General features: G+C 36.9%; 1 protein-coding gene across 1 annotated transcript in view; it reads left to right on the top strand.

Moving 5' to 3' along the window:
• fat3a (FAT atypical cadherin 3a) overlaps positions 1-14,109 on the top strand; it is a 47,030-nt gene extending 32,921 nt beyond the window's left edge. The window contains exons 17-22 of the mRNA XM_041232960.1: positions 1,673-1,826; positions 2,312-2,970; positions 4,361-4,474; positions 6,616-6,675; positions 8,504-8,539; positions 9,188-14,109. Coding sequence (XP_041088894.1) covers positions 1,673-1,826; positions 2,312-2,970; positions 4,361-4,474; positions 6,616-6,675; positions 8,504-8,539; positions 9,188-9,801 — 1,637 coding nt within the window. The 3' untranslated portion in view covers positions 9,802-14,109. The remainder of the gene's footprint in view (positions 1-1,672; positions 1,827-2,311; positions 2,971-4,360; positions 4,475-6,615; positions 6,676-8,503; positions 8,540-9,187) is intronic.
• Positions 14,110-14,119: the final 10 nt, after the last annotated feature.

The raw sequence follows: 14,119 nt of genomic DNA, 5'->3' as shown, positions 1-14,119 counted from the left end.
AGCTTACTAATGGGCCAACAGAGACTTATTTGAACTTACAATGCCTGATAGTCAACTAGTTATGCAAAGCAAGACTATGTCAAGAATTCATTAGTCACAGAATAGTCAGCCTATTAATTTATATTTTTATATAGTTGTCATAAAGCAAATGCCCTTTTGACTTTTTGAAACTAGAAGCAGCAACATGGCTAAGCTTTTGTTGACTGTGAAAAAGCAAATTAGGTACATAAAGGAGCCCATACATTTAGAAAAAGTGTTGCAATCTTTAAACTGGAGAAAATCCAAGTAAAACTAGGTTATTTACAGTAGGGCTGGAGCATTTTACATGTGACGCCTTGAAAGTTGGTGTACATTGCGAGACCTACATTGTTACAATAAAATACTGAAGCAATTTTTGCAGTCAGCTAACCCTCCAGAGTGGCTTTCTATAATACACACCCTCTAAATAATAAATGATCAGGTGTATTGCTGGAATAATGACGTGTCAGCTGCCCTGAACTGGGCATAACTTACTGGGCGTGCAGTGAAATACAGCTTCAATTGATACGCAAAGCACAGCATTACTGCCACTGACAGTGCCTCCTGACTTCATTACTTCAGGTATCACACTAACAGATCTCCAGTCGATAAGGATTATGGCTAGAGCCTGCTGAAGGAAATGAAAACACACACACAGGATGTTGTAATCCAGCAGCAAACTGTGATAGCTATCTCAGACATGAAAGGAGATTTAGAAAAAATACTGGAAAGGGACGTTCTAGTTTTGATTAAATTATGTAAGCTAAAATAACGTTCTAAAAAGGCATTGTCTGTGAAATTCTATGTGTTTATCTCAAGAAATGATAACTCAATCTCTATTCCTGTGTGCTGAGGTAGTAATGAGAATTTACTTTTTGAGATGTGGTAATCAAAGCTATTTAAATTGCAGCAAAGCAAGAAAGATCCTAGATAAGGACGGCTAATTCAGAATGGAATACTTTTTTGTCTATGAGAATTTTAACACCATAAGTCAGTGCCGCTTTTGGCCTGTGAAACAACGAAAGCGAAGTTGTTCTCTTAAGATATACAGACATTTTTATTTGCTTAATGCCTCTCTTTGTAATAGTGCAAGGACTACTAGGCCATACCCTTGTGATGGGTGCTGCTTGTGTTGGAGTCCAGGGGCAAAGATGGTTTTGTTTTGTTTTATAATTATAGTAATTTAAGTAGAACCTGTCCTTTGCCAAAGATTAACTATTTTGTTCAAACCTTTTGTTTAAGCATTAAGGGTGAAGTATTAATGCACCCAACAGAATGAGATTAAGTTAAAGGAACATTTTAACAAAACATTTCAGGAAAAAAAAAATCAAACTCAAGTGTTTAAGGGCACTTTTTTTTTTTTTTTTTTTTTTTAAACAAACATACAGAAAGTGGTAAGAAAAAAAAAAAATATATAATATAATATATATATATATATATATATATATATATATATATATATTATAGCATATATATTCTACATTGAGCTCTCAGTCAATTCTTTGTCGAAAAGTTCACTCTTTTCACCGCATGTATTCATATCCCGCTCCCTAGTCCAGGACCCTGCCACTGCTGCTCTGCTCAACAAAGCCAACGGGATCCAGTAACACAGTTTTCAGTGTTGAAGTGTTTCTCTGTTTTTTTTTTTTTTAAGGTTTCGAGTGCAGTTGCACCTCACAGTTCACAGGGGCGCACTGTGAGACTGAAATCACCTCCTGCTTCCCAAACCCATGTCAGAATGGAGGATCCTGCAATCCAATAGGGAATGCCTTTCTGTGCAGATGCAGACAGGGTTATGCAGGAGTCACGTAAGTCAAACAATATTTTTATTTTAATATTATTATAAGTATTGCCTTACCTTTTTTTTATTATTTATTTATGTATACATTCAATGAGATGCAACTCAAAAGAGCGTGTGACGTGCTAAGCAAATTTTATTTTGCTTCAGGAACTGTTAAATGCTTTTTAGTTACAGTAGGTGGCAGTATTGTACCAATGCTTCAGACTTTGTAAAACAAGTATATGCTAATTACTTGAATGTGTATTAAGAAATGGGTATACTGTAGATAGAATTAGATGTTGATAGAGGTTGTTTTATTAAAGTGAATGTAGTCATGTCATTGTCTCATGCTAAAACCATTTCAAACATGTGCTATGTAATTCTTACCATACATTGCTGTAGAACTGTATAGTACGTAGTTGTTATGGTATTTTTGCAGTGCTAATGTAGATACATTTAAAACATTATCAGACACCAGCATTGTCTTACTCTGTGTGATGTCTTCTCCTGTAGGTGTGAAGAAGACATCAATGAATGTGAAAAAGAGGAGTGTGAAAATGGGGGGAAATGTGTAAACACATTTGGCGCTTTCTATTGTAACTGCACTTCAGGCTACGTGGGGCAGCACTGTGGTCTAAGACCAGTGGTCGTCCCTAATATTCAGGCAGGACAATCCTATGTGGGTAAGGAGGAGCTGATTGGAATAGCCGTGGTCCTCTTCGTCATCTTGGTCCTGATTATCCTCTTCATAGCTTTCCGCAAGAAAGTTTTCCGCAAAGATTACTCCCGGAATAACATCACCCTAGTCCAGGACCCTGCCACTGCTACTCTGCTCAACAAAGCCAACGGGATCCAGTTCAAAAACCTGCGGAACAACACAGACCCCCGGAACCTCTACCAGGAGCCTGGTGGCCCTCCCCAGGTCCCGGTCCGACCCATGGCCTACACCCCCTGCTTCCAGAGCAACTCCCGGAACAACCTGGACAAGATTGTGGACAGCCTGGGGGTGGAGCACACCGAGATGACCACCTTCCACACAGAGTCCCCACGCATTCTCACCACCAGGAGAGGGGTGGTGGTGTGCAGTGTGGCCCCCAACCTGCCCCCAGTATCCCCCTGTCGCTCAAATTGTGATTCCATCAGGAAAACCGCATGGGAGACAGACACTGAAGGTGGGTGGGCGTGCGTGCGTGCGTGCGTGCGTGCGTGCGTGCGTGTGTGTGTGTGTGTGTATATATATTTATAATAAATGGAAAGATGTTGAAGTTAATTCAAGGGAATTAAATTAATTAATTAAAATTTCAAAAATCTTACCTGTTTTGTTACTGCATACATTCGCATATGTAGGTTTTGAAAGAAGTATATGTTATAGCAAATATATATTTTCATTTTAAAGTTTTAAGCTGGAATTTATTTAGCTGGAACCTCTTTAAGAAAGTAAAGGAAGCTACATGATTTAATTTAAAAAATGTGGACAACAAAAACTTACTAATTTAACTGCTAAAAGAACAATAATGCCAGTTGAGTCAGTTGCAATTGATATTTCATTCTTTGTTGGTAATAATGTGCCCAGCCTCTGAAGTGTGGAATAGAATATTACAAAATCTGATGAGCAAATTCTTCAGGAAAATCTGTTACCTGTTGTGAGTAGAGCTGATCCCCAAACGGTCCTTTGTACCAAAGAGAATTCCTCTCACCATATCGGACCTGGCCAAGGTCCATTAATCCTGTCTCGATCAATAAAGGATCATAGACCAAACAAGGTTGGGTGTAATTAAATGGGAAGTGTCATTAAACTGGATAACAGCACTACGAGTAAAAGTTTCCTCTTTGATCTTGTGCAAGCTGTTTTAGTAGCTGTCATTTGCAGATAAAGCAATGAAACTTTTGTTTTACAGCTTTGTGTATGCCGAGTATAAACTACTTCACTCAAAGACATGAAAGACATGTATGTTTAAAATGACTTAATAAAAGTGACTGTTCATTTTCTGAAAACCCCACTGGCGTCTATTCGATTGATCTAAACAGTGGCAGATCTAAAAACTGTCCCCATTAAATATTAAATGAGAACCAATGCACTGATTTTAGTAGATATTGCGGTTTTCTCTAACCTTCATTTAATGATTGTGATAGTATTTAGATCTACCAGATATGCCACTGCTTGGATCACGTCAATAGACCCCAATATTTTGTACAAATTACATGTGGTTAGTGGGCATTCTTAGGTAAACTACTACCTGTTTCTACAGACAGATCAAGGCCATCATCAGTGTAAGAATTTGAATGTTCTTGCTTATTAGAATTATCAGGTTCTAGCTTTGACTGTGTTTATAAATACTGCAGTGAATGCCTTGATACATGACATTTTAATAGGGATGTTATTTAAGCTGCTTACTTTGAAGGCTTTGATAACTCATCCTGACAGGTACTTGCTTAGGTGCCTTCAATTTAAAATACAGATGAGATTAATGAAAGCATGGATGCATGGTTAATTAGATTGTGTAATTCTTGTAATTCTGAGGTATTCCAAACGTGAACCTTGTTTGTATGTCGTTCTTGTAGGTAAAGTGGTGGACACGGCTGAAGAAGTCACTTGTTTTTCAGGCAGTAATAAAGGCAGTAATTCTGAGGTCCACTCACTTAGCTCCTTCCAGTCTGACTCATGTGATGACAATGGTAAGAGAATGTCTTATTATTCCAAATTCACCCTTTCCTCTTGTGGACTGCATTTATTTATATATTTTTGACAGAATATGTGTGTTTTTTTTTTTTTTTTGTTTAACAATACTGATTTAAAGAGAAAGACTAGGATTTAGCCCAAGATTGTCATTGAAAACTACTTTGTATTGACGCCTGCATTTGCAAAGTATTGTTAATGTTGTTCATTTCACTGAACAGATGGCTGAGCTATAAATATCTTGTCCTCTGTTGATGACATTTTATTGGAAGCAAATTGTCAGAGAGGGATGAAACAATTGTAGCAGTGTGGGGCAGGGTGAAAGCTTTGAGGCATGGGTGTGTTTGTGGGGGGGCGGGGATATAGGGTGTCAGGGAGGCAGATAAAATCCTTCCAGCTAAAACACATAGGTTTATAAATAAGGTGATCATGGGGGTTAGTGGTCAGAGTTAATGTTGGCGTTGGAAAGAGGGTATGTGTTTTCTGTGCTGTGTTGTTCGTCCATGTTTGTTTACATCCATAAGTTTTGTGTAAACCTTTTTTTATTGGCCCCTTGTGTCTTTTGTTTTGTTGAATGTGTTTTGTTTAAGGTTTCTGTCCGTGTTATTTTTGTTTATTGAATAATTAAAATGTGCGCATTAGCGCTTCACTGTACCTTTTGTAAACAGCAGCCATGCCAGTGACTCCTAGCAAACAGGAAAAAGAAATAAAACTAGCAAGAAACAACTTAGTTTTAGGAAAGCAGCAAACTTCGTGTCCTAAGTGAGACGCACTGCAAGAGTGATGTTGATGCCCAGGGAGCACTTAAAGAGCTATGGAAAACAAAAAGTATCACACAGAAAAGACTATAGAATACAGACTTCTTCAGTATGATTGTGCTCATTAATAAGGTTTCCAAAAACTGCAATCCAGCTTTCACCTCTAAATCAAAAGAGCCATATGTGGCGCTCAATGCCCCATATGGATCAAGAGCCATTGGTTGTATAGCCCTGTTCAGAGTATTTCTTGATAGTTTTATGCACTAAAATTGTTTTATTTTTCACTGAGAATTTGCTGTTACCTTGTACTTCAATATAAGGTCCCAAGCCCTTATTTCTTTCTATCTATTCCTCATGGCATCATTATGTTAAACATAGATATCAATTTGTTTTCTATGATGCCCTTCAAACTCAAAGAAATAAATAGGAGAACACTGAAGGCTCTCGCACATCTGAATGGAGAAAATCGTTCATGGTCACTCATATTTGTAATGTGTTTCTATATGTATCCCATTTACTGTACAGGCAGTGACACTACTAATACAGCTTGTGAAGTGTCAGCTAAACTGGGAGGCTTTAGCTCATAAGGGGATGTTTATTTTGAACACCTGGGCTGCATTAATTAGGTATTAAGAGAAAGTGTGTACTCATATTCGTTCCTCCTCATAAGGATCAAGTTATTGATGTTAATTTGTTTCCTGAATACAGTTTTGTGTGGGACTTAACCTTTAGGAAAATAAAAACAAGTACAGCTGGAGAGGTTTATTTAAATAATGAAACACGATTCGTTTTTTTTTTTCCCTCTTCGGTAGTCGTTTATTGCTTTAAACAAACATAAAACCTATTTTGCTCCAGAAATGTTGGCGACCTGTTGCAACATACAAAGTTTGTATTGTTAGTGGAATTCGATATTCTTGCCAAAAATGTTTGTGTTTTTATTTTTATACATGAAAAACGCGCCATAAAAACACTTTTTTTGTTCTCATTACCTCAGCTATCCAACAATGTGTAAACAGGGCTGCTCCAGTGATCGGCATGTGTTAACTATTTAAAGACTGGGAATACTGGGAATTATTGTTTAGTTTTTTTATAACGTATAACTTTTATGGGTTTGTGTATATGTTCCTGGTTTTCACATGTTTATATTGTGTATTGATTGAATGAATAAATCAATCTAAAAAAAATGTGGTGTTCTTAATAAATGAAACACTTTCACACAAAAAAAAAACGTTTGTGGTTATAGTACTCAAGTAACTGAAAAAAAAAATGCATTTGTCAGGTACTAGGATACTCAAAAGTCCTGACTTGAGTAGTTTACTAACATAGGATAATGCTTATGTTCAATATGTTTGCTAAACCCCATGCCCTCCTTTCCCCACAAGCTTCCATAGTGACTGTCATACGACTGGTCAACGATGCAGTTGACACAATTGAAAACGAAGGTATTCCACTTAACTCTCTTCACTTTTTTTTTTTTTCTAGTTCAGCCGCTGCTGTTCGGTATTGAGAGTCAGGCGGGGGGTGAGGGGGTTAGTGTCAATCAAACCATACAGCTCTGCTTTGTGACTCATGTTATTTTTCTGCATTCTGTGACTATACTTCACAGGCAGAATGCATGCATTTAGGAGTTATTGAATGTTACGTCCAAGCTTTTTTGCTATTGTACAGGTGTATTTGCTATTGTACAGGTGTAATTATTCAGGTGTGCCAAGGTTCCAACTACAAGTACAATTGCATTGTAATTGCAGTTATTTACAAATTACACAATTACAATTGTAATTCACCCCAGGTTTGATTTGGAGGGTGTTCCCCAATATGTGGACGTCTGATAGACTAGCACCAGGAGAAGAGTGAGTCACAAAGCAGCATTGTGTTTGTTTATTTATTCATTTTGTTTTTGGATCTAATAGTTAGGGTTCTGCTTCAGTGTGCAGGTCCATTTCACACAGATAAAAAAAGAAAGTTAACAATTCTAAAGCTTTTTTTTAACTATGATTCACTAATTAAAGCCTATTCGTGCCAGCATGTTAAATTGTCTTGTTATTTAAACCAGAACCTGCTTTTTTATATAGTTAACAGTAAAGCAAGAATAAAAATAAGCAGCACATCATGCTAGTAGAGATAAAGCAAGAGCTTCCCCTCGTGAAACAGTAAAGTAATTCACTAGTGCCGTCTTTAAAACCTCTGGGTGAACAGTAATATATTTCTCAATGTTGCTTTTATATTGAAGCCTGACATAAAGGTCACCACTGAATCAAGAGCTCGACTCTGCTGTGGGGATGCATATGAGACCGTGCCCCACCCACAATATAAGCATCCACCTTTACTTTCTTTGACATCATTTTTTCAAATCACAACTGGACAAACATGTCACATACAGTTAGCATTGCTTAAAGGTGCCCTAATGTACAAAAAAAAAAAGAAAACACATTTTTGTACATAAATATATATATATATATATATATATATATATATATATATATATATATATATATATATATATATATATATATATATATATATATATATATATATATATATATATAGATAGATAGATATATATATATATAGAGATAGATAGATGGATGGATAGATGAAGTATCTTGCCAACGTGTGCCACAAAGCAATGAAACCTGGAAGGTGGAGGCTGCAGGTGATTGAAGATTTTACCATCATGATCATGCCCAGATGCCCATAATGGAACTTCTCAATATGTCCACAATTCACCTTCAATGCTTGGGATAACAATAAGTATTTCCACAGTATCTCCCAACAGGCAAAATCTTTCAATTCAGCGAATGAATGTCATTTTTCATTTGGCTTTTTAGTAGCCCTTTTTTTTCCCTCGCTGCACTGTGTACATGTCATGTAAAATGGCGCAAAAGTAACGGTGTCAGATGGTTTCTAAATGACATTATGGGGGGCGGGAGGGGTGCTTTGAAAGACAGTGTAGCAAAAAAAATCCTACACCATCCCCGTCTTATTAAACCTGACCTTGAGAGTTTTTTTTTCAACTCTGTAGCACTATTGTCCTCTATATTAACAGGCCACAGAATAGTGGCAGCTATGAAAATGGCAAATAGTCCTGAATGTAAAGGTTAATTGTGAATTACAAAGGTCACGTGTGCCTTGTTCCATTGGTGACCCTTCTGTCCAGGCATCATGTAACTGGGGTGAGCTTTTTACAGCAAGTGTAAGGGGTATTTTTGGTTATGTCTTTTACGTTACTGGGAACATTAAACACTGGTTTATTTGTTCTCCATCTGGCAGTGTCTGAAATGGATCAAGGGCAGAGCTACAACAGAGGTGACTCTTCCAGTATCATTGCGCCTTTGCATTTTTATTTTTTTTACTGTTTTAGTTTTTTTAACCCAACGTTGCACGGTTGTTATGCTAGCCATGTACGAGAACATGCCAGTTTCAAATATACACATTAACTTTGTCCTTTTTTTTCCTTTTACCTTGCGTGCTAACTTTGTTATTGCACTATGCCGTAAGTTTGAAAACACTGATGCGGAATGGCCTTGTTGACAGGCCTGGCTGTTTTTGAAGTGCCTCTTCTGTAACCTTAACTGCTGTGCAACAAGTTCTTTAATTGTGTTTTATTATGCTTCTGTCTTCAGCATGTCTTTTTGGTTTTGAGTCTCTGTTGCCTTTGTTGTGTTATGTGAACTAAGCCTAAACTGCTCTTGCCTGTAAGTGCATCCAAAAAGTGGATCAGAAATGATTACTGTATATTGTTTGTGGTTTATTATGTGTTGCACCGTATGCTGTGCAATGTGTTCTGAACTGAGCATGCTGGATGACTATTGCATGATCTGTAGCAACACAATTGTGAAGTATATATGTGTGTGGGTGTTGCATTTGGCATTTCTTAGATGAAAAAAAAAATGTAATAATACTAATAGTCAAACACTGGACCATTTTTCATTCCTGTCTGTCTCCTTGCTGCAGCTTATCACTGGGACACTTCAGATTGGATGCCAAGCGCTCGACTGCCTAATATTGAGGAGGTGCCTAATTACGAAGCTGGGGATGGTTCCTCAGCCAATCTCGGTAGCACCAGGGAGCTGGAGACTGACTACTACCTTGGCGGCTATGATATTGACAGCGACTTCCCTCCTCCACAAGACGAGGAGTTTCTGAGCCAAGACCAGCTCCCACCGCCCCTCCCAGAGGAATACCAGGACCACTACGACACCCTCCCTCCACCTCAACCGGTTTCTGTGGACAGCACCCTGAGCACAAACAGCTGCCACCGGCCTCACTTCCACCCCAGCCAGTACCTCCCGCCCCATCAGTTCCCAGGAGAGATGGAGGCCTTAGGGGCTCAAGGAGGGGAAGAGTTTAGCACGTTCCCAATAGGCTCCAGTCAGGACCTGGAGACCGAGAACCAGGACAACGTTTCCATGCGCCTGTCCACCAACGCTTCTTCCTCAGACGTTTCTGCCAACTGTGGCTTAGATGACTCGGAAGCAGCCATAAGTGACTTTGAAAGTGCGGACGAGCTCAATTTTGACAGTATCCGTGTCCCATTCATTGAAACCCAACAGCAGACAGAAGTGTAATATCAGTAGTGATGATAAAGCACACTTAACATGAAATACTTTATTGGAAGCATTGAAAATATACAATAACAAAAGGGGCCAGGAGCACCTGTGAACATTTCCATGGTACTGAGTCACTGCCTGGTGATGTCATCACTTTATAAAGCAGTTACTGTTTCTTAAAAAACTAAAAGATTGTTTGCCATTTTACATGCATTTGCAGTAATGTAATTTATCTGTTCCAGAAACTGTAGACCAAGGGATATTATGACAATCAGGTTATACTAATAAAATAAGTACAGTCTTAACACATAAGTGAACATGCATTGTCATCTCATGTTTAGTGACTACTGTAGTATGTTTTAACATTTGTTTAGTCAGTTGCTGAAAATGGAAAAGCAGATCTATAAAAAAAATAAGAAAAAATAAGGTTAACATGAACCTGCAAAGCCTGGTACACACTGTCCGATGCGATCGTCGAATCTCATGGGTATAACGCACTAGCCTATGTGACTGAAATCGATCAGCTGATTCTGTAAAATCGCATCGCAAAGCATACACTGCCTGAAAATTGCATACCGGGCTTAAAAATGATTCATTCTGTGTCTACAGAATGTGTGTTGGATAATTAAACTGCAAGTACAGCTTGGCATACAACTGAGACCCTTTTTTGAAGCTTGGCTGTAACATGTACATTATTTACAGTATTTGACCTTTTAATTTGAGGTTACTGTGATCCTCCCACCTCTGTACATTCAGAACGAATACACTAGAGTGCAGTCTTTTCTCACCAATACCTTTATAAAAGTATGTGGGATTTAAAGAAGTTTTAAACTGATGCAGTGTTTTGAAAGAGCATAGAACCTTTTTTTTTTTTTTTTTTAAATGTGTCCTACCGGCGCACTGAAGAGAAGACTATTGAAGAAAAAAAGAAACTGCCAAATATTATAAATAGTGTTCAACCATGCACTTAAAGATAACAGTGTAGCTAAAAGGCACCACTACACATGCAGTGGATCTGCCACCTAGACATCAGATCAACCCTTTCATATTCAGTGTGGCTATGTGTTAACAGCCTTTTATCCAAAAGGTCTTAGCCCTCGTTTATAAATAAAGGGTAAATGCAGTTCCCATAAAGAACACAGCACAATTTTCCGAATGAGTGGTCTTTGGTTTATAAAATCAGTGCTATAAAAAAACAACTCAAACTAGAGATTCAGTATAATATGCGTAATAAAGTAGGTCAGCATTGGAGTTTTATTTTTGAAGTTCTGATGCATATTTCTTTTGTGGGATTATGTGATTTTGATTTATGTGAACTATTTGCACTAACTGAAAAATTCCATTTGCATCTCATTTCTGTAAGCTTGGCACATAGCTAAACCATATTTTATGAACAAACTTTTCTCTGGTAACAAGCCCTTCATTAAAATGGTACTAAGCTATTGATATTAGACAAATGGCAAGCACGTGCTATTTGCGGTGGTAGGTCTTTTCTAATACATACTTTCCATTACTATAGTGCAATGTAGTCTCCGCTTAGGTCTCTCTTTGTATTAGTGATGCACTATTGATATGTACCTGTACTGGCCCTGTGGGCACAAAGTGAATAAACTAAACTAAATGTTACAAACATTACATTTGATATTGGATTTTTAGATTTTTTTCTTTTTTTTTTTTTTTTGTTCAGAAATGTGTCGGCATAATACCTATGCTGCCAATGAGTTAAAAACTCTCAACAGCTGATTATAAAGATTAATAATTGATTTGGTTTCCATTATTAATGACCTTGCAGTTACTTTCAAAACTAGTCATGCAGATTCAAAACGTGTCTTTAACTTTGCCAATGATATCAAAGCCATACTAATACTGTAAATAAGCTCTGTGCAGCGTTCCCATTGAAACTGTAATTGAATTAAAAACATTACTGTCAGGTCATGTAGCATCTTTATCAACTGCATTTTATTTCATGAACTGAATCCAAGTAAATTATTATTTAAAAAAATAAAAAAAAACTTGCATTTTAATAAATGTTTCTCCAACTATAACAAAAACAATTAATTAGTTGCGTTTTATTAGAATCGTGGTCTTGTAATATAATATGCCTGATGTTACCAGGTCGTTTTGTAAAGGATATAAGATTGTGTTCAAAATGTTTGTATAAAGTGTATATAGTTAGGTTGTCGAAGATGCAGGTTTTTGTAGATATTTGATGCCAATTATGCTGCCTTTTGAATTATATTGATGTTAAATGTGAATGTCGGCAGAAAAGAGGGAGTTTGAAATCAAAGACAATTTAACCATTTTTAAAATGTTCTTTTTATAAAAACTAGAAAAATCACCTTTTATGATTTTTCTTCTTAATTAACCATCATTTTCCAAATTGTTAAAATCATTCTGACTTCTTTATTTCTTTGCTTCTGGATTTTGCACATTGCTGAATGCACACTATTCTGAATCATTTGGCGAGTATGGCTGTTCTCAACTTGTGCTTTTCACTTCCAAGAATTCCAAGAGTCTCTTAGTAACGTTTTCTTTCCCCGAAGTTTTGCAGTATTAAAATGTGTAGTTAATTACAGCAATTGAGTGTACAAATTGATTTCTTTTTTAACTGCTGTTTTGTTTTCTAAGTCAGTGTACAAAAAATAAAGATACTTGATCAACAAGGTTAGTGCATGCCTTGTTTGTGTATGTATTTAGTTTGTTTATATTAAAAGCAGCAGTATCACAGACTTTACAGACTTTATATATGTGTAATATAAACCCCTCCGACAAAGTGTGCCAGTGATCTTAGTCATGTGACTTTTTCACTTTACCTGAACCTAAGTAAACTGCTGCATTCTGTGATCCTCCTCTTCAAGTCTGATTGTGGATATTTTTCAATTTGTATACCCATTTATTTAACTTCAGTGGCCCTTGGATATCTGAGACTCTTTGAAATGCAAACTTCATATTTGCTTTGCCATGTGCAAGAAGGGATGGTCTATTTTTGTTCACAAAATGCAAATATCTAATGGTATATCTATGATATGTCTGAAAACAACACTATCAAATTGTCTGCCTTAAAAGCTTAGGCTTACCTATATAATGACAATGGCAGCAAAGCTGAGTCTATTCACATAGCAGGAAATACATATTAATATATCAATGCATTTGAAAGGTATTGTATTTGTTTCTGGTAAACTAAAGTGGAATATGACTTTGTTGAGGACCATATCAAATGGGGAGGCTAAAAAAACTAACAAATGTAAAGCCCTGGTCCTTGTTGTTTCATAGTTCTATTAATGTTGGCCTGTAAAGAGATCTGTACATGTTCTAGTAATGTTTTAGGAGATTGCCCTAAACTTAGCTATAAGCTTTTCAATTCAACTTTCTGTCTTGTATGAGATTTAATACCACGGTCACAGCTTCCAAGGTTGTCATTAGCCACCCTTTATGTGCAATTTCTAAATATGCCCTTCAATTTGACCCGAGACCCATGATGATTGCCATATAGGGGTTAGGTGATCTTTTGTTTTCCACTTGATAAAAAGATCTAACACACTTCCTTAAGTCAGAGTGTCTCTCCAACTTGACATTGCTGTTGCAGCTGATCAGCAGTACTTGACTTCAGGCTCCATATATGTAAAACTCCAGGCTTGTATAGCTAGCATTAAATCAATAAATCTTTGCCTTTCATCATATTTTATGTCGTACTCTAATACATGAAGAATTTGCTACATATGGCATTTTGCTTTGGAATCAGCAAGACGCAATTCAAATTTATGTTAAATGAACCAGTGTCGATCTTCTGTGTAACTTTTAATATCCCTAGTAATGACAACTGTCTCAAAATCAATACTAACATATTACAAGAGCAATGAGGCAGCTATAGCTACTTTATTAACAAGCAAATCCTGCCTGTGTATACTTAGCCATGTTCTAACTATGCTTTACTGTGCGTTTAATAATATTATACCACAGGACACTGTTATAAAGCAACTAACTTTTGTTATTTGTACAACCAGTTGACTCCCCAAATTATTATTTTTGTTTTTAATAATCGTATTAGTAACAACACAAGGGCATACACAACAACATTGTGCATATAACAGGTATCCTAAAACCCTTATCAGAAATACATTCTTCATCTTAAAACTTCAGCTCTTCAGCTACAGCCACAGCACTGCAACATGATGATAGATCGAAAAGACACAATAGGGCATTTTTCAAAAGTGGAAAGCACAGCTTTTCTGAATACAGGAAGGCATTATGGGGAAAGCATTCCGCATCAACAATAAAGCTGCAGCAGGCAGTAATGCGATGGACTCAACACCAACAACCGCAATGATCGACTTGA

Source organism: Polyodon spathula, chromosome 30, assembly GCF_017654505.1.
Source record: "Polyodon spathula isolate WHYD16114869_AA chromosome 30, ASM1765450v1, whole genome shotgun sequence".
Lineage (NCBI taxonomy): Eukaryota > Metazoa > Chordata > Actinopteri > Acipenseriformes > Polyodontidae > Polyodon > Polyodon spathula.
The sequence above is the reverse complement of the archived record's forward strand: the minus strand, read 5'-3'. Positions and strand labels throughout refer to the sequence as shown.